The sequence below is a fragment of the Aplidium turbinatum genome, chromosome 14 (assembly GCF_918807975.1).
Source record: "Aplidium turbinatum chromosome 14, kaAplTurb1.1, whole genome shotgun sequence".
Lineage (NCBI taxonomy): Eukaryota > Metazoa > Chordata > Ascidiacea > Aplousobranchia > Polyclinidae > Aplidium > Aplidium turbinatum.
Window position 1 is genome coordinate 8,376,726 of NC_137485.1, and position 24,787 is coordinate 8,401,512.

Genomic DNA, 24,787 nt, shown 5'->3' on the forward strand with positions numbered 1-24,787 from the left:
TCACTCATTTCTCTCTTCGACTTCCAGTGTATTCGCATTGTTCTTCTCCTATACGCCGCTACACAGACATCATGGCGCAACGTATGGTGCTACTCAAATGCCAACAACGGCAAGCTTCCCAGAGCAATTCCAATGTTATCACGCTTGAACACGTTGGCGAATCGGGTGATCCAGCTAACTTGCAAACGTGAGAGACGTCTATAAAGTAATATTTTATTTAACCATCAGAAAAACGTTTTTTTCAATGCAATTCCATACTTTTAGAAATACTCACGTGCTTATGCAATTGTAGAATTGGCATAGTTATTGTAAACTCGTATTTGTTATCCTTTTTAGTCTTTGCAATTTTCATTTAAATGTATGGATCTTTCTGTGCTCTCAGTGACTTGATGACACCACTGACGTACATTCTATACTAGTTATTAGTTTCTTAGCCCAAAGCTATAGATGTAGTTGATTGAATCCGTATTTTCTTATGTTTTTACTATTTTATGACTAAGAAAATTAGAGTGCATTTACCTATGTTTGCAATTTTTGGTTGATTGACTACTTTGTGCATCGTTTTGAAGAACTATCTTTACGTTTCTTGCCAGACTCACTGCGCTTTTGGTTTATTAATTTGCATTGTTAACTGTTTAATGATAAATGTCCAGATTATCTAAGAAAATTGAGAAAAGAATGGAAGATGCCAAAAAATATGAAAAACAGACCCAAAATGTCTCGTTTGCAAGGAATCTTTCTCAAGAGCAGTGCTATGAAGAAGCTACTGTAGTTGAGGTGTGACATATTCTGATCTAGCCTACATGTTTAAATTTATTTCGAAGTAAATTTCTGTCATTGTATTTGTGTTTGTTATGCTTTGATGCCGTGTTAGAAATTTATGTCCAAAACTATATTTAGAATTTTTTTTATGTGGTTTACATTTACATCTCCAAAAGTTTGCAAAAATCATTTTTGCAAAACAATCTTATTGATTTTTCAGTTTTGATGCTTTGTTGTTGCATTTGCTTTAAAATATTTTCCGGTTTGTGCGGCTCATAGGAAAACGAAAGAGGTGTTCTTTTACACCTCCTGAGCTTGAAGGATTTGCCTTTGACGTCACGCAGATTGAAGTTCAGAGAGCTAAATCTTCTTAAGCAGGAAGGGACAACAATAACATGGAGAATTAGGTATTTGCATGATGTAAAAGCTACGCTAGATTATTTTCAATTTATCGCACCGGATGTTTTCACCAAAGCTGGCATTATATTCTTGGATGATAAACATAGTGATCCATTCCAGCGTACGACAAATAAAGCTCTAACGGAAAAGAGCATCAGAAAAAAGGTGCCAGTGCCAGTTTTCATCTTCATGTAGCTAAAGTGCTTGTGAGTGCAAGGACTATTACTATTTTCCCTTTTTCGTACTTTTTCTCTTTCAACTTCAAGGTGGTTTAGTTTTAAACCATTACACACTTTTTATTTTATGTTTTGTCCCTTTTTTTTATTTGTAGTGTGCAGTTGATTTATCATGAAACACCGATTTGAGGCATAAAACTGATTTCAAGTTTTACCAAAAAGATTTTTTGGCTACATTTTATGCATCTTTCCAACCACACTCAAAAAATTGTGTATTAATTTTGAGCCATCATTTTAAATGTTTTTTTTTAACAACATTGTAAAGTCACAATAATTACAGATTCTTTGACGTGAAAGCCGAAGGAGAGTCTACACAAGGAATTTCACACAAGGCACTTGTTTCCACTGTGGTTTCAACACGCAAATGGATCGAATTACTTCGCTACATCAGAACTTATTTTGGGAGCCGATCAGATGATAGAGATGCAATGAAAAGCAAGTTTCAAAGGTATATTTTAGTCAATAGGCCAAATATCAACTGCACTGCGCAGCCGCAGAATGAAACAAAAACGACTGAAGTAAGAAAAACCTTGTTTATTTTTTGGCAGTATCATGATTAAGCAAACAAATCAGCCAAGCGTGAAGTTACAGCAGATTTTTAATTAATCTTTTTCAGTGAGATTGACACAAATTTTTTTGTTTTTAATAATTTTTTTATAGGTTGATTGATATAAGAATTTTTTGTCTTTTCAATAAATCTTTTTCAGTGTGAAATACATAAAAAAATTGTTTTTGTTATAAATCCTTTTTCAGTGTAATTGACACAAGCTGTTATTTTAATAAATCTCTTTTTCAGTTGCATTGCCACGAGAGTTTTTTTTGCCACGAGTTTTTTTTTTACTGAGTTTTTTGCCACGAGTACTGAGTTTTTTGCCACGAGTTTTTTGCCACGAGTAGTTTTTTTGCCATTGCCACGAGAGACTATTTTTTTTTCAGTGTGCTTAACACAAGATGTGAGTTCGGAGGATGTGGCAGACAGAGGGGAGACGACCCATGTGACAATGACGTTTGCAGGAAGAGCAAATGCAAAGACGTTCTTGGCTTCCCTTCCAAACTTGGTATCAACCACTATCGCAAAATTACCATGTCCCTCTCTCTTGGCATGCCACTCTGCGTGCAGCTGTACTGCGGTGTGGAAAAAGGAATCTCAATTCCTTTGCTTCAACTTTTGAGTGTAGCTCAAGACCTGGACATCTGTCTTGCTCATATTCGCTCACCGATCGAAATCTTTGCCGCTGATGTGACACCCAAAAGAGGTAAAATTTGGCAACCTGTGTAAAATCGGTTTCACACAATAAACAAATGCCTTGTCTCAGTTGGTCTTGAGTTTTTTGAAAATTTAAACATTTGCAACTGGCTAGTGGTAAATTCTAAACCTTGTAAACACAAAAAATGAATTATTTTGTTCAGCAAGTGTAACCTTTGGAATTTGTTTCGGATTCCTCAATTTGTTGTTATTTTATACGTTTTGGCTTACAGGTGATAAATTCAGGGACGTGACTGAATACATCGATCACTGGTTGCCTTTGTACCGCATGGAGGCAATTTACACCGCTATTAAAGATGGCGATAATACCATCACCCTCAAGAATGTGGCTGTAAACTTTCGGATTAAAGGTAGTGCAATTTTATTTAAAACAAGAACAATTACTCTTTTAATGCAACTTTTTTTCTCTTGATAGCAGATTTGTTTGAAGCACAGGTAATATAGAGTTTTATCTTTCTGTACATTGATTCAGGCGGCAAGCATTGTGGGGAGTTTTCTCTGGAATCAACGTTTGCAGCTAAACGCCTGATAACAATCTCAACCAACGACTTTCTTTGTATAAGAATCAAAAACTTGAGCGTCAGGCATTTTCATGGAACCGAAGAAGAAACGTCACTTTCGGGTGAGAAATGTTTTAACAGTTTTGTAGAACTTTATCACTATACAAGCGGCTCGATGGCTTAGTGGTTAGTGTGTCCGCCTTTGAAAAGGTAGGCATGGGTTCGATACTCTGTCGGTCGGATCATTCCAAACGATTTTTAAAAGTGGTGCTGAATCTTATTCCTGCTAGGCTCTCAGCAATGAAATGGATTCAGGTAATAATGTAATCAGATGCGCCTGCAATGATATTGTATGCTTTGTAAAGCGCTAAGGAGCAACGCATATCTGCTATCTAAAAACACACATTATTATAGTCACATTTAAAAATTAAAACTGTCATGTATAGTATGAACGATTCGTGTTACATTTAGAAACAAATTTGGCACCGGACAGCTATTTCACTTGGGTTGGTCATGCTGTTGTGACATCTTCGTCCGATGAAGGCAAAGATGATAAGTGCGAGTTTAAACTCTGCACCCCACAAGTTGCCGGCCCGGAATATTCACACATGATCACGAACGGCAAGCGACTGGCTACTGTTGAAGTCTTGAAACTTGGAATATCGGACAGGTGAACATAATTTGACTTCAGCTTACAGCAGTAACCATCGTTATAATTTGCTGCATAATCTGAAGGAGGAACGTGGAAGCTAAACGCAATGCTAGTTGTTCCATAGTGAGTGCTTAGGCTAATGCAGACAATAAATTCCAGTTTCTAGTTGGTGTCCTTGGCTGCAGCTGGTTGAGTGATTTCTTACCAAAAGGATGAGAATTCAATTGACTGGCAACCTGTAGTTGTCGAGACCTTCGTTATAATTAGTGATGTGATACTGAGGAGGCTAGCTAAAAGATAGCTAATAGAGAATGACATCAGGTAGCATTTGTTGAAAAGACACCTCGGATTTTAAGTATTTTAGTTTTGATGACTTTGTGCAAATACGTATACGCATATCAGATGACAGATAGGCTTGGAAATACTTGCAGCCCGAGCGGGTTTCAGTAATCATACAGAAATACCATCATTTGTACAATATTTATTCTACGCTAGTCATTCACCATTGTCTGTAAGAGCAGACGTATAACTTTGCAAATTCTACTTTAACCTCATTGAGTTAATTGTAAATCCTTGGCTTCAACAAATATTTTTTTCTGAAAATGATTTTTTCCTCTAATTTCAGTTTTTGTCTTTACAAGGTGCATCACTGATGCTCTTCAAAACGCGGATAATGAAAATCTTCCCAATGATGAAGAGGTGTTTTCCTTGTGTATCGACAAAGGTTTGCCTTCATATCCGAATCAAAACCTGGTTGAGGAGAGATCAAACGAAATCTCGGTTGGAGAAGAGGTTGTTCCTGGAATGAAGTACCAGCTGAATGAAGGCCAGATACAACAAATAAAACTTGCTTTGGGAAGAAATGTATCCATGATTCAAGGACCGCCTGGTAAGTCCTCGAAGATATTGTCAATTGTGTGTGAGTTGAATTTTCGATTCGTTATATGTTTAATTATGCAAACGTAAAGCTTTCTGACAATATGTCGTTCTCCAATCTTTTTGAAAACTTTGTGTGAATGTCTCTTTAAGTGTTTATCGTATTTTGAATAGTTTGTGGTCCATATTGTAATTGATGGCAAATGTATACAAACGGTGTTTTCATCGTTTATGCAAAGTTTTCTGTTTGTATCTCAAACCCTTTGGTCGAGTCAGACTCCACCTGTTTCGAGACTCGGATTTACTGCAGCAACTTTACAGTACTCACTGTAGGTTCTTATTTATTTCGGTTTTTCTGATATTGCAAATTTACAAAACGTCCAGTCGCTTTTACTTTACCGATCAATGATTGCTTTCGTTCGTCGTCTTCATGATAGTGCGTTCGCGTTTTCTTACTTCCTTTTATGTAATCGCCACAAATCACTTTTTTATTTTAACAGGCGTATTTGTGTACTATTGTATGTTTAAAAATATGAGCAAGTGGAACTCAAGCCAGTTAACTTTTTAATACAAACTTAATATTTAAATAATTTTCTGGATAATATTTTTTGCACAGGAACAGGAAAGTCTTTTGTTGGTGCCCACTTGGCTTATTACTTCCAACAACTGAACATGAAAAAGACGGGAAAGCCTGGAAAAGTAATTTACTGTGGCCCTTCCAATAAATCTGTGGATGTTCTTGGCCGTAAGTTGCCAAACATATTGCTTATGAGAATACCATAAAATTTATGAGAATACCATAGTGGTTTTGAAAAAAACGACCTTTGGCAACAACTCAACTATAGCTTATTGTATACATGTAGTTTGAGATACCAGATCAAGGTGGCATTAAACATGCACATTGTTTATAAATGAAGGATAACTAAGACATTTCTAAAAGTTTGTCAACATGTCAAAAGTTGATTTTATCTATGTACTGTATTTAAACCACATTTATGTCAGGAGCGTTGCAACTAGACTTTTAAAGACTACAACGTCTCATCAAGATTTAGTATTGTAAAACAAATGAAACCTTGGAGTTAAGGAATTACCCTTTCCTGTTATTATTGCAAACTGTTGGGTGTTTGGTTTCATTACATAATATTCCAGCTGAACGATTTTGACCGGTATATGATTCGAGCCTTTGCTTTTATTCAACCCTGTGAGTTCAAAATCGTTGCATTTGTGGTTTAGTCTACAACCTTTTGGCTTCTTAGGCGTGTTGTCAAACATTCGTCTTTTCTTTCAATTTGCGATTGTGACATTCAATTTGCGCCTGTTCAATTAAAGTTTGACTTTGTTTAACCCTATATTGTTTCTTAGTATGTTGATTTGTGCATTTTTTTAAATCCAGAGTATCTACTTCGGTCGAATTTGAAGGTTTTGCGAGTGTATGGTATCAGCTATGAAGAACAAGACTATCCCAATCCTCTCAAGCCTTCATTGCCTAAAAAGAACACCGAAAAGCGACCTGAAAGAAGCATTGCTGAAATATCTTTGCATCGCAAAATAAGGCAGCCTGGAAGTATACATGCAACAGAGATTGTTGCATTGGATCGAAAGTAGGATATTAAACTTCCACAAAATCCATTTTATTGTGTTTAATTTCACGTACTGTACGCACAATCAACGTATAGCCCCATTTTTACTAGTCTAAAGCGTTAATTACTTTGTTTATCTATTAAGGTTGTTTACAAACGCTTTGTTACTTGAGTGGTACTTTATGAGATTGGTTGGTATTACTTAGAAATAACTGAATCTGAGCATGTTTTGTTCACCATTGACTGCGCTACATCAACTTGAGATTTTGATAAACAAAAGAGTTATCACCCCACAAACAAACGTTAGTTTTTTTTTTTCGGTTGGAGGGTGTGAAACCGTGTGATATCTTTCACTGTTACATTAGGAAACCTAATGCATTGCTAACGAAGCAAATATTGCAAAGGTATATTTTGGAAAGTCAGCCTTTATCTGAAATATTGCACAATCAATATTGAACCAAAGTTTTCCAAATTAATTATCTTTATGGAGTGTTTAGATGTGGTCTGTGACATATTTTATTTACTTAATAAGATTGCCATAACAAAGGCTTTATAAAACATAGCTAAACATAAACATAAAGTAAGCACCTAAACTCTTTACAACCCTCACAACACAACTGAAAAGTGGACAAAGAGAAATGTGAGCAAGAGCTTCGAGAATCACGCCAGAAGCCAATACGTCGACTGTGCACAGAACACACAAGATCGATTAACACAACCAATCAAAAGAGGGATTCAGAAGTTTTACAACATTCTCCCAAACTTTAAAATGAAAGCACTACATACTAACAAAAACTTGACAATAACTAACAATACATTAAACGATCGACCGGGCGTCGTTCACGAGTAGAGCGACGTAATGTTTCTGATGCGACAACACTTCGCCCTTTGGTTAGATCGTCCGTGAAAGTCTCAGGCTGTGTATCAGTAATGGGAGTAATCGTAATCGTCCGTAACCATTCCAAGGCAGCCTACACATCAGAGGCGTACGGAGCCAAGATTTTTAGGATCCTGATCCGATCTTGTTTTTGCTTTTTGAGACCCGCATCCGGCAATTTCTAGATATATATCAGATTCGGATCCGAAACATATCCGAAGTAATTTTATGTCTGAAATTTTATTATAAAAGTATTTCACCGCACGACAGATTTTCACTTTTTGTAAAAGTAGTTTACATAACGGATTCATTAAATTCGGTATTAGTAGCTTACTACTTAGTAGATGTATTGTGCTTAGCCTACTACCGTACATCATGCATTACTAACTGATCACTTCTTATAACACTTTTGGTCCCTACATACCAAGCATCCTGACTTGTAATGTGTTTGCGTTCTTCAAATGCATAATAGCATAATACATGACACAACCACTGGGGTTGCTGAAATAACCATTCAGTGCATAGCAAAGGAATAACTAAAACATGTAAGGTAGGTTGTAAGCTCATAGTAATGAAGTAAAGTCTAGTCACCATTTGTCAACTTAATGTAAGCCTAGTAGTCTACCTTGTAATCCATGCATATTTATCTCCCTAACATTAAACATTTTCAACACATACTGCAATAAACATGCAACAAGTAAAACTAATGATTAGAAATTGGAAAAAACTATGATTTTATAACATCAACTTTGACCTGACTAAAATTTCAGTGTTGCCACAAACGCCATGGTTCAAAACTTTCCCCGGGTATGGAAATGTTGCCAGGAGCTCACTAAACTTTTGTGTATTTGTGTACAAAATCAAAAAAAAAAATCATCAAAATTTAGGATCCGGATCATGTTTCTTCTAAAAAAAAAACAAGATTCAGATCCGGATCCGGTGAAAAACTGCAAGTTTGCTGTACACCTCTGCTACACGTGTCGAATTGTCTATTTTGTGAAGCCTGCTCGTGCGCTAGTGATTTTTTTCATTGTGGCACCACCGTTAAATTAAATTACGAGCACAGCTAGGGTAGCCTACCGCAAGAAATGTTTTGTATGTTATAATATTTTGCTTATTTGTTAGCGTTTTGTTTTTATTTTTTTAAGATTTGTGAACAATCAAGAAGAAGATTTATTCCAGCTGTACAAGCAGCAAAAGCGCTTAATTAGAAAAGCCAAGCACTGGGAAGTCGAAAATCATGACGTCATTATTTGCACCTGCGCCACGGCTGCAAGTATGAAGATTTTGCTATGATGTTTTTTTTGTATAATTAGACCTAGCGCAGAGGTCCCAATCAGAGCTGATCAAACATGATCAATCTGTTGAAGAAGAAGCAGAGGTCCCACCAGGGCCTCCAAGAGCCCTGCCGGGCCCCGGTGCAGATGTTGCTGCCGGGCCCCCCAGCGCGACATGTCGCATGATATTTCACAAATCACAAGCAAAAATTGCGGTGCGCGTTAATCCACAAGGCCAATGCATACATAGTGTTCCGCACAGTGTTTTTATTTTAAAACCAGACCTGTTTAAAAAATAATACAATAGGTTAAAGTATTAACACTCCACCATTTCACAAAGAATGCAGTATTGTACTGGTGTTTATGACTTTAAATTCACAGATACACACTAGTTATACACAAAGATAAAAGGCTGTGGCTATAGTTACACTATGTAGTACACTATGCAACGCTATCCGGCATGGCTAACATACATATGTAGCATTGCATATGTGTGCAGTGTGCATACAGCTTTACATTAACATACCGTATAATACAATATCATTTCTGACCTTAAAATCAGCAGAGACTAGGAGACCAAACTTGGATGAATGCATTGCTATTGTTCATGACATTAAGAAATATATATATATACCAACTTCATTTCAGGATCAATAGGCTGCTTCTTATTTTTACTCCTTTAGTTTTCTTTGCTTGTTTGAGTGAAACTGCATTCAAGCATGATTGAGGGTCATTTTCTCTTCATTTCTACAGCAAGCGTTCAGTAGAAAACAAAATTGAATATATTTCTATTTTCAAGTCCTATCAATGTAAATGTACCTACATCTATCACTATACTATGTATCGATACCTTTACAAATACCCTGCATAACTACAGAATATCTGTTTTGAGTCAATATTGACACTGTTCCTGAAATTCAAGAGTAAGATTGGATTGGCCTGGCTGGAGAAGACTGCTAAGAAATACTTAGTGAAAACCAATGAAAAGGAAAACTTAAGATATATAAAAAAATATTTGTTGATATACTAAGCATAATTTTGAAAATCAACACTTTTCTGCAGTGCTGGAAAAAGTAAGTTGCATTGCAATTAGGACACTTCTGATTCTGTCTAGAGTTAAAAGAAACTGTACTTCTACAGAAGTAAAGATCTATGATTTTTTACTCAAAAAAAATCACACTTTCACTAATCTTTTAACTTTTTTTAGGTTTTTGTTAGACTGCTATGACATTTGGCCCTGCTACAAGGACAAAATTATTTTCCAGCGCTGCCTCCACTAAACTTGCTTGCATTCCAATATAGCAAAATCATTCAAGTCCTAAAAACTCTAAAATACTGTACTGTCTCAGGCTATATTATATTAGAGAATTTCCATGATTTCAGTATAATTAGTATCCAAAAAAAAAATACTTGAGCATTTTTGTACTGAAAAAGTGACAGTAACGACTTCTTGCTAAGCAATTCTAACAATATTTCAATACCGGTACTTTTTACTATTTTCTGAACTCTTAAAATATCACACTAAACAAGATTACCTACAACTAAAATTGTACCACTTCAACATGATTACACATAACTGCCACTGCTTGCTTGTGTCATAAATTGACAAGATGTCAGAAAAATGCATGGAATAGCCTACCTTCTGTGTAATGACTGTAACCTAACCTGATCAATCAATTGCACATTAGAACATACCGTACACACCCAAATATTCACATTAAAACACAGGCCTCGAAATTCACGGCGGACACGGCGGTCATGTCCGCCGTCACAGCATGTGATGTCCGCGGGAAGTACCATCTAGATCGGTCATATTTGTCCGCCGAGAAATAATATAGGAACTAGCGATACAAATCGTCATTGCATAGCTCAATTTTATGTTCAATTTTATTACTAGCACGAACGTCGAACAATTGTTGCGACTTGCGAGAATATAATTTCTCGCGCATTCTAGCGCGCATCTAGAAAATTAAAATACTGTACGATATCCTCAGCTTCCATTCAAGCAGGAAAACTTTCGATTTTTACGTTGCTTCAACGATTGATGACATCGAATCAGCGTAACAAAGGTTAATTCTTCGCTAAGAATCGATAGGAGTACGGTACGATTTTTCTACAGCAATCACGCGCAACTTAGTTCAAGTCTTCCGTCACAATGTCTGGCTTTGATCGAGTAATATTGATAAGCCAAGGTTGGTTACAAAATTAGATTATACGAGTAGGCTATTACAGCAAGATGCAGCAAAATTTGTTAAGTTTTGGTATTACGTACAGTAAGAAAAAAAAAAGGTCCAGGGAAAATTCACTTTCGCTCACATGACACGCAAAAATAAACTTAAAGAAAAAAATCCTAGTGAAACTTTGCACAGCAGAAAATAGTAGCGTTAGTGTAGAAGTTTTCCGACTCGTGTCCAGAGTATTGTGACGCAAGAAGCTACACAACCTCGTTCGGTAGAAGTTAATCAGATATGCGGCGTATTAAGCAGCTACGCGGCGCTTTGACTCTTCAAACGCACGTCGTTGGTCTTTTCAAATGGCGAAGAATTATCAAGATAAACTGATTAAGCATGACGATCGACGCTAAAACTCGTGTGTCCGCCGTGAGACTTAATTTGTCCGCCGAGATAGCTGCTCAGACCGGACACGTTTGTCCGCCGTCAACAAAAACGAATTTCGAGGCCTGAAAACACCACTGAAATTAAAACATTGAAATAAACTGAAATATTCATTCACACTGCAGGCCCCCCTGAAAGTAAAAAATTGAAAATTCTGTAGTCATACCCATGAGGTCATACCAAAAGAGCATACCCATGAGGGGCCCAATCAAAATAGGAAACTAATGTAATATAAAGTAAAAAACAATATTTTATGCAAAATCGACCTAAACATGCAAATTTAAACATTTTGTCGGGCCCTTTGAACTAAAAAAATTGAAAATTCTGTAGTTTTGAAGAAGGGCATACCCATGAGGGGGGCCCAATTGAAATATGAAACTACTGTTAATATAAAAAACAATATTTTATGCAAAATCGACCTGAGCATGCAAATTTAAACACTTTGTCGGGCCCCTTGAACTCAACAAATTGAAAGTTCTGTAGTTTTGAAAAAGGGCATACCCATGAGGGGGGCCCAATTGAAATATGAAACTATCGGTAATATAAAAAACAATATTTTATGCAAAATCGACCTGAACATGCAAATTTAAACATTTCGTCGGGCCATTTGAACTAAAAAAATTGAAAATTATGTAGTTTTGAAGAAGGACATAACCATGAGGGGGCCCAATTGAAATATGAAACTACCGTTAATTTAAAAAACACTATTTTATGCAAAATCGACCTGAGCACGCAAATTTAAACATTTTGTCGGGCCCCTTGAACTCAAAAAATTGAAAATTCTGTAGTTTTGAAAAAGGGCATACCCATGAGGGGGCCCAACCGACATACGGAACTAATATAAAAAACAATATTTTATGCAAAATTGTTGAAATCAACTTTAACGCGTGAATTTAGACATTTTGTCGGGCCCCCTTGAACTCACCGGGCCCCGGTGCAATGCACCGGTTGTCCCCCCCTCTTGTGGGCCCTGGGTCCCACCACACCCTGGATTGCTGTTCTGCATCGAATCAAACCAGGTTGCTATCGTATCGCGGAAGCACTGAATGAACGATTGAACGTGGCGATAAAGCTACTAAAGTGAAAATTAGTGCAGCTTTACTGTATGCAAGGCTTTACAATTTCAAAACTGACTCATAAAAGTAAAAGTTTGGGTTAAGCTAGTTCTACCGTGAACCGAGGTGACTTTAGGTTTTTAGAAGACTTTTCCTGGTAAAAACATACCCTTGCTAAATACTTTTTACATACAAGCAATATTGTTTACAGTTGCTATTAATAATTTTTTTGTTATTGATGTGGTGGCTAATGTCATTCACCCAAGTGGGTGACTTTAGCCACTTGATTGTATGTTATATTGCACTATAGCAAGCACTCTGACACGGCAAAAGTAGGCTTGTAAATGGATACTTTAGCCAGATTGATGTTTTTAAAAAACAAGTCTTATTAATGATAAATAATTTGTATGCCAACTTCAAAAGGTCAAAGTGTCTGACCTTACTACGTTGCTGTGTACGGAATAACTGCACAGAGTTTATGTGATGTAAACACAGCTGAAAAAAACAACTCAAACAAGAAAAAACAAAACTAAAACACAGCTAAAAACTTATTGTTCTTGTCTCAGGTGTGTAGAGTAGCTGCTTTCACAGTGTTACCTCCTCAGGTTTTGGAAGAAATAATATTCTTGTTTTGTATAATTTCCTGCACATCATTATGTGTTTAAGCACACTGGTCTTTTTTATTTCTCTATTCCACTCCTGCCAACTTGCATATATCTCACTTTCAGTTAGGACTCTTTCAAAACTTCTACTGTTTCTAGTAACTGACCCCTTCGTAGTTCATTACCATCTATTGACCTTGCTGCAAACAACTTTTTAATTTTGTTTTTTGCCTAAATAAAACATGTGTAACTTATTTTATAATTGAATATAAATCTGAGAGCCTGAAACATAGAAACAGTAGCAAGTAAAGGAAAAATAGACTTGACAAAGAATATCTAATGTACAAATTGCACTTACCTAACCTATAGCTAAAGTTTCCCCCACTTATGCAAATATGGTATCATTTTACTTCAAGCTCTTTCACTTCACAAGGTTTTAACAAATCTTTAGGTTTTTTATGTGTATCAGTTTTCTATCAGCCATAAAATGAATCGCAGAAGCACATTTCAAAATTTGCTTAAAGTAAGTGGCCCCCTTAAACTTTTGGGGGGTGTGATTTCTGCTTCTCAAACCTGATCAATTTCATAACCTGTAAAACAGACAAACGTTGCAGAATAGAAACGTATATAGATTTTTTTTCACACATACCAACACAAATAGGAAACTACCACCTAAAAAAAGAAAATTGCACACGTCAAATATCGAATATTTAGTTTTAAATTTTGTTTTGATTTTCGTTTAAAGTCACCCCGGTTAACGGTATTCTATTAGTTTTCAGTTGTGAACTAAAGGAAAAATTAGTAAATTAGACCCAAAGAGGTAAAGTTGAATTGTTTGCAGTGCTTCACCTTCACTTGGACAGTGAGCCAGGTGACGAAATCGAATTCACGCAGTGCATTATCGACGAGTGCGGCATGTGCAGTGAACCAGAAACATTGGCGCCAATCGTTGCGTCAAAGGCAAAGCAGGTGAGCTAGAGCAAGCTTACTTGCCTGTAACACCACTCTATAGTTGATAATTCTTTCCTGCCGAAAAGGTCTTTTCAGAACGTTTTTAAAAGAAGACCAATAGCCTTGACTCTCGCAAACTATATCACTAATCTTCAAATACATACGTTTAAAGTAAGGTTTTCACCCAACGCAGTCTGCGACTGGTTAGCCTCTATGTCTCGAGTTCTACTAGGCCCAGGTTTCATTGTGGTTCGAGTTAAGCAAAAATTATGATGCCGACATCTATGCACAGTGAGAATAAAATCAGAATATTAATGAACAAAGGTCTTGGATATGGCCACAACGATGGCGCAATGCTGAAAACGTAGTTAATTAAAAATTTTAGCTGTTGTGGAGCGGCAAAAATAAACAATTGCATTATAAGTGTTTTTTCTTCAGGTTGTTTTGATAGGCGATCACATGCAACTCCAACCAATCATCATGTGTAAGCAAGCCAAGACTTTTGGACTGGGGGAATCCATGTTTGAAAGGCTCAAGCGTAATGCTGGGATGTTGACCACACAGTATCGGATGGTGAGTGACACATTCCATTGCTAACCTGGCCATGTTATGACATGCATAAATTTCGTGACATCACCATCATCATGATTATTTAAGCGTGACGTTGATAAACCTTCTCATAGATGCCGGCATATTGCCGGTAGCCTATCTTCAAATGGATTAAAGTGTGATTGGCTGTTGTAGTCTGCATTGCTGTTAAAGCTAACCGAAACAGTGACACGACGGTTGATCTGACGATAGTTCATTGAAAGAAATAAGAACAAGAACATTGATCGAAAATGGATTCCACTTAAATGGTACATAGAAAGCTGTGAGCTTATTCTCCTGTTCATAATTTTTTTTTTAGATAAATTGATTTAGAATGCAAGCTTTTCAACATTGAATCACCATAATTTCGCATTGTTTGCTATAAAATTAATGTTTTGCCTACTTTCTGTGTGACTCTTACAAATTATTTTAAGCATCCCGGAATATGCGGTTTTCCATCCGAGAAATTCTACGCAAGTCGCTTGGAAACCGATGGTAGCGTCATCTATAGGGAAGCGGCCCGTACTTTCAAGTTTTGTTACCCCTCAAACAAACCTGACAACACTGCCGTGTTCTGTCATATTGCTGGCCTTGAAAAAATCAACTTCAGCTTGGAGCGTGGAGGGGAGAACTCACAGTACAATGAAGATGAGGCAAAGGCAGTGGTAAGAAACTAAGAAAAATACAATAGGCTAATACTTGCTTTTCTTATGTTGTTCTTAGTTTGGGTGAAAATAATAATCAGTGTTATTGCATGCTCTTGCCAATGGTGGACACTCATGTAGCCTGTATTTTGTGCAATTTAACTATTTTGAAAATTTCTCCAGTTGAAAGATGAAAATTGTTTTAAATTGTGTCTAAAAACCTTGGGCATACTTGTCACTGCTTCAGGTATGGTACATCATCATGACGTTAGGGGGGAAGATAATTTTAATTTCACCTTTAACCCTGATTTTAGGATACAACAGTATATTCTAAACCTCTAATATAATTTTTTTGAAATTTTTGTCCAAACTCCCTCTCTAACCTGAAAGTTACTTTTTGCTTAAACTTTCCTTGTATTGTGCATGGACATTAATTTTTATTTATGGCATTTAAAGTTCAAATATTGTTTGCTACTGTACTAAAACACGTTAATGATGTTGCAATACAGCCGTAAACAGTTTTTTGGTCTTGGTTTCATCGTAATGAAATGGTTATGTTTTTGCGCATGACTACGTGCATGCGCAAAAGAGTACCGAAAATACAGGTATTCTTAATTCAGGAAATAGAGAGTAGGCTACCACAATAACTTGATCAACGGGTATTGCACAGGTTTTGCCGCACAACTATGACTTGTTTGAGAAAAACGTTTGTGAGAACGTTGGAATAAAAGCAGATTGTCACTTTATACATCGTGTGATAGTTTAGCTTAATTTGCACTAGTAGAAACGCATCATGTTATTTAATTTAAACCTTCTTCCTTGATAAGATAGATATATAGGCCTAATTACTAACGAAAAAGTTAAAATACATATAAATAAAACCACATCTACTTAAAATCTATTTCTAAACTTTTCCCAGCTTTTTGCTATTTCGTATAGTGCATGAATGTTTCTGTACCTATTATTTGCGTGCGAATATATGTAAAATCTACTCCAGGTCAAAAGTCCCTTAAGGTAAAACATGTTATTGTTTATAATTTTTCTAGCCTATGCAGCCTATTCTCCCATGATAGAAATAGCCTACTTTCGGTGGAAAAATAACTCCTCCCACAACAAACGTAGGATTTTTTATAGAAATATTTACCTGGAAGATTTTTTTAAAACTACAGCCATTTGAGCATGCTGTATGTTGTAACATAAAATGTATTTTTAAACGCTGTGAAAAGTGTAATGACAAAGTCCGATGTCGGTCATGCCCAGGAGTGGGCCTAATGTATGTAAATTAGTCATGATTGCAAGTACAGTATAGCTAGAACATGATTGCAAGTATAGCTGTGCCTTCATCATAGCACATGACTAGGAAACTGTGTTCCGAAAGCTAGTGTAATTCGATATTGCCACAACGAACTCGCAGCATCAGGCTAAAACAGATCGTTAGAATCTACACTGTGAAGTAAGCAACGATCATGCTGCTAATAGCGAAATTCAATCAATTGCATAGCTAGAAAAGTTAGTGATGGCAATCGCTTACTTGTAATTATAAAACAAGTCAAATGTGCATCTTTGAATAAAGGGTCAAGCTAGTCAATATCCATAGCTGGCTGGGTTATGGATATGGGTCAAGCTGGCTGGTCAGTGGTCAATAGTGGGTCCAATTTTCATATCGCTTAACAAATTGTCATTGTGAGGGCAAGATCCAGAATGTTGCCTTGACTGTTTGGGTTTATTCGAGTTGGTTCAAGGACATGCTAGTTCAAGTATGAGTCTCTGCAAGCTTTCAAGAGTGCGTGTGCGGGATGGCTCTGGGGTCCTGTGCACATAGGGGTTGAACAATCCATGACAGGATAATTAAAGTATCAGAATATAACTAATTCTTTATTCATCGCATCAGAAGCAAAATTTCGCACGCAATTATTTTTTTGCATTATTACCATCTTCAAAATTATTTAGGCTCTGGTAAATACACCAGTATAATGCTCTTGGAATCAGACAATAAAATTTTAGCTGCCACAGTGTCTATTACGTCTTCACATTTTTCCCTCTTGGGTGCTCCCAATTGAGTACGAACATAAATGAACACTCCTCTCCCATTACCACTAATGTTTGCAAACAGGTCAAAGTTCTTCATTTGAAAGTAGGCTTCATGTTATTGATCTTTCTTATTGAGTAATTGTTACTGCACTGATACTGATTTACTTAACTGTACTACTTTCTAATGATGTATTTTCAAAGTTATCTTGTATTCTCACTTTTTCAGATCAACATATTGGTGTACTTGCATGTCACTGAGCGTGTCCCACTGTCCAGAATCATGATACTGTCGCCTTACACCGCTCAAGTCAACACTATCAGAGATCTAATAGTAAAAGAAAGGTCTCACATGAAGGAAGTCCACGTTGGTACAGTGATCACCAGTCAAGGTTTGCTTCTGCGCAACTTTGCTCATTTATTTTGTGGCTGTAACGTAGGTTTAGCGTTTACTCATCATCCACTGTTTTACGCGCTGTTAAGATCTTGATATAAAGTTTTGTGGATTAATCTTTCTTCATTTTGCTTTGAAAAAGCTTGGTCTTCATCCCGAAACATCAGGGCCAACTAGTGTTGACTGCAGCTACTCTTCCACTGGATTAATGACCAACAATATTAACATTAAGTTGCTCGGTCACTTTCTTGCTTGTCCCATTACACTGTTGGAAGCAAGTGAACCAATTTTTGTGTCCGCTTTCAAGCAATTCATTAAATATCTTGCAAAGGCTTATCATGTTCTCTCAATGACAGGCGAGCCGATGATCTTTGTTGTCGCCACTAGGTTGTCTTCAATGTCTATGTTTCACTGGGCTTTCTTCACATGGAACAAGATCTTCTTCGTATGAACCTTTATCTTTTTCACCACTCCAAGGATTGAGGGGCTTTGCCTTTTACCACCCTTAAGCGGTGGCGGCGACTCGGTCTAGATATTTGTGCAGGTGTCTTTCAGCCACTGAACTGATTCGTCATTCATGATACAAGAGAATTGGCAATTACGCTCGGCTTCTTGTAAGCCCCTGAGAATGAAGGGTACATTAATTTCCATTATCATCATCATTCAATTTCCTTTCTCTCCACTGCATTCTGTCCATTGCATCTTCTTTGTGTCATGAAAATTTTATTCAGGTGATTTTTTCGATTAACAGGAAGTGAGAGTGATTACGTCATCTTGTCTACCGTTCGCTCCCAACCTCAGACTGCTATCGAAGACGAAGCAAATCTCCATTGGCGACGAAAGTACATTGGTTTTGTCACCGATCCTCATCAAGTCAATGTGGCGATCACAAGGGCAAAGAGCGGCTTATGTATTGTGGGTAAGCAGCCAGATTGAGTTTTTTGCAAATTTTTGCCTATTTGACTTTTTTTACATTCGTTAGCTGGAGTGACCCGCAAGGCTGTCGAAAGACACTTGCTGTGTTCTGGGAGTTTGTCCAGTAAGTCTCCCTCTCCTGTCCTGGTAGACTTCAAACCATCACCAACTTGTTTATTTTTTTAATTTGCTTTTTCTACCAAACTAGGATTAAAATTAGATTTTTACATAGAACACCAAAGTGGAATGCAGAATTTTAGTTACAGCCATCCGGATGAGATTTAACATAACACTGAATTGAAGAAAACGAAAGAGTGTTGCCTTTCCTTTGAGAAGGCGCTTTTCTCGCATCTGAAGGCGGTAACAAAAAATTCAGCGAGGCGCGAGCATACAACAAATCATGCCTAGACGTGAGCACAACAATTTTGACTCAGCGCGTAAGGCGATCGAACCTCCAAAACATTGTCTGCCCATGAATATGTACAAATCAACGCTTTTGCGCACAAGATTTCGAGCTAAGTCTAGCCAAGCACAACACTCAGATGATTTATACGTGAAATGAGGAAGCTACTACTCCTGGTTGGTGCTTGGTTAAGCGGAAATATTTCACACCCCTGCGGAGACGGTTCTGGTGCGCTGGTCACCAACACTTGTCTCAGCCGGGATAGGGAGATGGTGTGAGGGTCGACATCAAGAAACTGAGCCTGATTGCATTTGGTCTCGATTTTGCTTTCCATTTATGGTCAATAAAGATGTCTTGTTTTCCAGCTTGACTAAGTAGAAGTTGCTCGATGTCTCAATTTCAATCCAATCCAATGGGTGTCTTAAATTTAGTCCGCGGAATAGCTTAGTACCATACTCACCACTTATCATAAGATACGTCTTTGCGTTTGCATAACCACATTGAAAGTTGTTTTATATTTGCTAATATTAGTCTGATATATTTTAGGCAACAAGAATTTGTTGATAAAAGACACAGAGACGTGGAAGCCGCTTCTGGATTACTACGACGACCGAGGAAGTGTCGTCACTTACTACAATCCTAATGCTCCCTGGAACTTACATCATAATTGATGACATCTCATTCTTTTATCTTTTTCCACAGTGTCTACAAAACTGTAAATGTACGCACAGACTAATCCATTAACTGAAAAACACACACATGCAACGATTTTAAAGTTCGTTTTTAAATCAATGTTGTTGAAGTTTTTACATTGTTTACATTCAAATAGCGTATTGTTGCGTATTGTACGTATTTTACATTGTGTACAATAGCTGTACGTTTATATCATTGTGTACGCCTCGCGCTAGATTTACATTTCCAATTTGTACATGTTTGATTTTGTACCTTTCCGCACTTCAAAGTGATTGATTTAACAATATTATTTTCTTGATTATCTTTATGTTTTGCGTAACTTTATCGGTAGCTCAGCATTTCTAGAGAATTAGGGGAAAGTGGGGCAAAGCAGAACAATTTTTCGAAATCTTGAATAACTTTCGCTATATGAATGATACGGACATTGTTTAAAGTGGCAATCGTTACATTCCAAGTCTAGTATCTGCACACATCATCTCATATTTTTTGTTTTTATATAACTAATTTTACAGTACAGTTTTAAAATAAACTATTTGTTCTGCTTTGCCCCACCATTTGGGGCAAAGCAGAACGTCTGTTCCTGGTATGTGATAAATTTCGGTTGCACGAAAGAAGCGAATATTGTATGGTTATACCTTCTATGCAGCTTGCAATTCGCTTACTAACTACTCACCATATGCAGTTTTACGCTGATACATAAAACCTTTTTTTCTTCAACGTATATGAAGTATATCAGTAACACATAAGATGACGTCATCTAGTCATTTTTGTTAAAAAGATCATCATAACATTGCTTAATTTGATTCGAGTGTGTACTATTCAACGAAGCTAGCGTTTATTGCATTGAAGCCATGTGCGCGGCATGGCGGAACGGCGTTCCTTTTAGCCCCACCAGAAATATTCCGTTTTACCCAAAGTGTGATTTTATACAAAATTGAAAAAAATGAAAATTCTTAAGATACAAAACTTGTGCTCAACCTGCATTCATGCGCTCCTTAAAAACACTTCGAATTTAACTTAAACTTTGATCAGGGATAGACATCCCTGACTTTGATAGCTCAACCACTTGATTAAACACAAACTGACGCATTTTCGAACAGGTCTCTTCATAGAGCAGCATGCTAAAACTGAAATTTTTAGATAACTGCACAGTGCACACCCAACCAACCGCTGAACAAATTTTGGCGCGGAAATGTATCACATGATTATCTCAAACGTGCTCGATAATAATAGTAGCGGTGTTTACATCAGTTTGTGAAAAATTCCAATATTCCGCTTTGCCCCGCGTTTCGCTTTGCCCCACTTTCGTGCCTTTGTTGCGTTTTATTGACTTCATCATCATAATCCATCGTCGGTTTGTTCCCCACTAGTGGGGGTGGCCGATTGTTTCCGCGCAGCAATTGTTTTAATTCCTTTTCTCCATTTCACTCTGTCCCTTGCATCTTCCTCCTTCAGTCCGACTTCAATGAAACCGATTTAGATGAAGTTTTGTAAAATTGTTTTTTGTAGGCTACATGGTACAAAGTACATACTACATAGGCTAGGTTACGTTGTAGAGTATTTTTGGGTTAAAATTCTAATGGCTACTACTATTATATCGTAGCATAGGCTACTGTGCATCAGTGATCAATACTTTTCTCTTCTATTCCTCTCCATGTTGTTAATTTTATTAATGATCTTTTGTTAATTTTAATAATCATTTTTTTCCCGATTCAGCTCTATTTAGATGAACGTTATTCCAGAAAGTGGTGGCTTTGACCTATTTTATAAATGTTTGTGATTTTCAAAATAGGCCCGGTTTTGGAAACGGTAGCTTGCATTGTATTTTGTGTGTTGTTTAAAGATTCCATTTTTTTTTTGAAACGCTTCTTAGGTTAATTTGTTTTGCGTAGCTTATACCGCATCATTGAAAGAAATGTTTGTCGATGTTGGAGCCTAGAGTTGTGTTATGAAGAAGTGGCATTTTCAATTTAATGTCTTACTTTCCAATTGGTTTGTGGAAGTGTTTATTTACAAACTGTGAAAACTTGTTTGAAGTGTTAAATCCTGGCATTTTCTCGTACCAGGTTGACAATTTACGCCTAGGCCTACAGTATTCAGGCAAATTCTCTTGGTCTATAACAGTGGTTCCCAACCTTTTTTATCCGGTGGACCCTTTTAGTCAATATTCAAACCTAAATTCCCCCCTATAAATTTTGATTGTTAAAAACTCGTTTACATTAATATTTTAATCTAAGTCTTGTAAAATAAACTAAACTTTCACTAGTAATAAGCTTTTTAGCCTGCAATATTCCTTTTCATACTAAAATAATTTAATTAATGAAGAACGTTGCTGAAAAGTATTTTATTCCAAGAAAAAGACCAAAAATGAGATACAAAAACCAGCTGAAAGTCTTCCTCAACCATGCAAACATTGATCTAGATTCATGGGAACAACTTGTTAGTGACAGATTACTCTGGATAAAAAGAACTAGAAAAGACGCGAAAGAAAAAAACAGGATACAAAATGCCCTTGAAAAACGAAACACTAGAAAAAAAAAGCTAAAACTACCACGTCCCCCACCCTCCATGCAATGTGATTTTTGCCCACGTCTTTTCCATCATAGATTGGGCCTCCAAAGCAGCATATGACATCACCATCCGAAGCCAAATTCGATTTGAAAACGAAGCCAATGCTCGGACACGAGCTGGAGCCAACGACATTCAAAATATAAGAGTCAATGCATTTAACAGTCTGTGTGAAGCTTGTGATTTTTTTATTTCGACAGCTCATGAATGGGGTGGAAGAGTATTGGAAAGAAAATAGCAAACATCATTCTACACGTCTAATCTGTTTCTCTGTGTTTGTTCTCATCTGCAACAGTTAAAAAACCTGATTTGCATAGATAAGTGGAAACAAACGGAGGATACCTTGAATAGCTTTCTCTGCCACTTTGAGATAGAATTACAAATTAATGGCCTAAATCCAGTAATTGATTTTTTTTAAGTCTCTTGCACAAGAATTCGTTTTGAGTTCTAAAAATTCATTCTGCAATTTATCGAGAAGCTTTTCCATCAACGATGTGAATGACTTTCGTGTTAAATCAAGCTCATCGTCACAAATTTCAGGAAAATATCGAATGAATTCCAGTTCTCATGTTGTGAGACGTTACAAAATCAATTCTTTTTCCAACTAGAAAAACTTGTTCATTGACCAGCACCGAAGATAATTCTTTAAATATGTGACATGTTTAATTGTTTATTCTAACTTTTCTCTTTCAACTATCAAGCTTGCTGGTGAAAGCTTCCAACGCATCTTTAAATGCTGAGCGGTACTGGCACCTGCTCCTGGAAAGGCCACCCAAGCCAGGCTGGTCGATAGGTAGAGGCCAGACAAAACGTAGTCCCCCCGCGATCATGACAGCAGAGCCTTCTAGTGCCTTAAAACAATCTCCTAATGACAGTGACATAAATCAATCACTCTCTTCCAACCTGCCTTGAGCCAGCATGGGAGCAGTACAGTTTGTAAATTCACATGGTATCAATATGTCAATGGCTCATGGATACAACCCATGTTGATGCGCAATCTACTTCAAATGGAGATGGCGATTGAATACATACCGTATATTGGTGTTTTTTCCTTGCATTTTCAAACTCAGTTTATTTAATGGACCAAACATATCAACCAAATAAGCAAGGAATCTAATCCATCTGTCATCATTCAGCAATGAAACAAATTTCAATTTTATTTAAAGGTCAAAAATTAATTTAAGCTCGTCTCTGAGCTCTAACACTCGGTTGGTTACGTTTCCTCTGGAAAACCATTGAGTATTTTGTATGAAAAAGAAGTAGACCTACCCTACGGCCTACGTGATTGTTAACATCCATGTCAGTTTCTTAACTAATCGGGTGTTAAGGGCTCCTCCTACGCTCTAAAGCTGTGGTCACGGCCAACTTACTAGGCTTCTTCTTTCGTATGAGAGGTTAAAGAAGAATGACTATAGGCTTAAACAGCTTTACAATCCTAAAACCAAATTCCCCCCTAAAAATTGCAAAACCCCCCTTAGTGGGGAATTCCCCCCCCCCCGGTTGGGAACCACTGGTCTATAGCGTAATATTTCTCCAATATTGGTTGTGTTTTTGATAATGTCATCAAATGAGATTTTTCCCAATTTCTTTTTGATGACGATGACCAATTTTTATCTTCATAAATATTTCTTGACTGCATTAGCCTAGATGTACCGTGCATTAGTTGTGGAGTGTTACCTGTTTAGCATTTTTTGACATTGCGCTTTAGTTTTTATGAAAATATCTTTATAGCCAAGACTACGCAAGCTAAACAACTGTTTTCTCCTTTTTAAATTAAAGAAGTTTGTTTTTAAAGACTTTTTTTCGCTTGCAGTCTGCCCAGAAAAGTTGTGTGGTTGTGGTGTTACGGTGGTCACAGTTTAGAATGATGTTGTTCATTGTGTTTGGCAGAAAAAATTGTTTTTTTACAACGAATGAGTTTGATGAATAACCACAGTAGAAATGTAACGTTGAAAAATACAACAGCTAGGACATTTTGTATGTGCAACTGGTCAGCCACGGATTTTACCACTGTTTTCACTCTTGTATCTTAATGCATAGGACGCTATCACATTTTTGAAGGAATTTCTCAAATCTCAATTAGTTTGCAGTAGCCTAGTCTATAGCTTAACAAATAGCCCTACTAAGTAAATTGACCGTTGTAGACTAGCCTGTTGGTTGCCGTACACTTTCAAAGCTTTTGTATCTTACAAAGTTTTGTTGCATGCGAAATTTAAGCTGGGTAGGCTACATAGTTTGTGAAAAGTAACGACTTATATGCCTTTAGAGAGCGAAGGGCTCAGCCTACCATTCAACGTTCTCCTGACCAGGCAACTTTCCGAAAGGTACCATAAAAAAATCCCCTATGTTGAAACTTCGGAAGAACAAAGGGAAAAGGCAAACCGTAGCTAAATTAAGTCATCGGTTTGGCATCGGCTGACTTGGCGCAGAGGGTTAGGACGATGGCAGTCATTTCATTGATATGAGTTTGATTCTCACCACTGCTGTTGTTGTTTTTTCTTCTATAATTACCAAACAAAGTTTAAAGTATTAAATGTTAAAGTTCCTACTGATCAGCACGACTCCGATTGGTCAAATTTCACAAAGTAGAGAATTTTTTATGGTAGGCCACCTTTTGGAAAGTTGCCACCGGGAGGCAAAATTTTTAAAAAATGTTGGCGGACCGGCAACCAAAGATCGTAGTGAATAGAATGAATATTTGTAACGTTTTGTTAACCAAAGTTGTCGTTGCGCACCATAATGCAAGGTTTTAGCATATGATTTGTATTCAAGAAGAAAATTGGAATAAAACGGCAATCAACTCAAACAGAAAAATGTCAATCCATTTGCATACAAAATTAATGTCAGTGGGAAATTTGCTACTGTTACGCTGCCAGTAGCCTACGCGAGGAAAACGAGATATCAA

General features: G+C 37.0%; 1 protein-coding gene across 2 annotated transcripts; it reads left to right on the top strand.

The window, feature by feature from the left end:
• The first annotated feature begins 67 nt into the window (after positions 1 to 67).
• Positions 68 to 24,661, top strand: LOC145783156 (3'-5' exoribonuclease HELZ2-like). Of its 2 annotated transcripts, XR_014290906.1 has the most exons (19): positions 68 to 187; positions 654 to 777; positions 1,042 to 1,169; positions 1,678 to 1,845; positions 2,334 to 2,653; positions 2,877 to 3,014; positions 3,137 to 3,286; positions 3,636 to 3,834; positions 4,458 to 4,705; positions 5,309 to 5,437; positions 6,086 to 6,293; positions 8,298 to 8,425; positions 13,540 to 13,667; positions 14,088 to 14,222; positions 14,672 to 14,902; positions 17,139 to 17,301; positions 18,055 to 18,222; positions 19,168 to 21,440; positions 23,404 to 24,661. XR_014290906.1 is itself a non-coding variant. In XM_082594947.1 (18 exons), the coding sequence occupies exons 1-18, from the start codon at positions 72 to 74 to the stop codon at positions 19,290 to 19,292; spliced, it is 3,006 nt and encodes a 1,001-aa protein (XP_082451073.1). In that variant the 5' UTR covers positions 68 to 71; the 3' UTR covers positions 19,293 to 24,661. The 2 variants fall into 2 exon arrangements, 1 of the variants encoding a protein (XP_082451073.1); XM_082594947.1 differs by having other exon boundaries at positions 19,168 to 24,661.
• Positions 24,662 to 24,787: the final 126 nt, after the last annotated feature.

Excerpts from the sequence above, each read along its gene's own strand:
- LOC145783156 (XM_082594947.1), top strand. The coding sequence starts at position 72 with ATGGCGCAACGTATGGTGCTACTCAAATGCCAACAACGGCAAGCTTCC. Across the intron at positions 14,903-17,138 it reads AAGATGAGGCAAAGGCAGTG|ATCAACATATTGGTGTACTT; the intron begins GTAAGAAACTAA and ends TCACTTTTTCAG. Across the intron at positions 17,302-18,054 it reads TACAGTGATCACCAGTCAAG|GAAGTGAGAGTGATTACGTC; the intron begins GTTTGCTTCTGC and ends TTCGATTAACAG.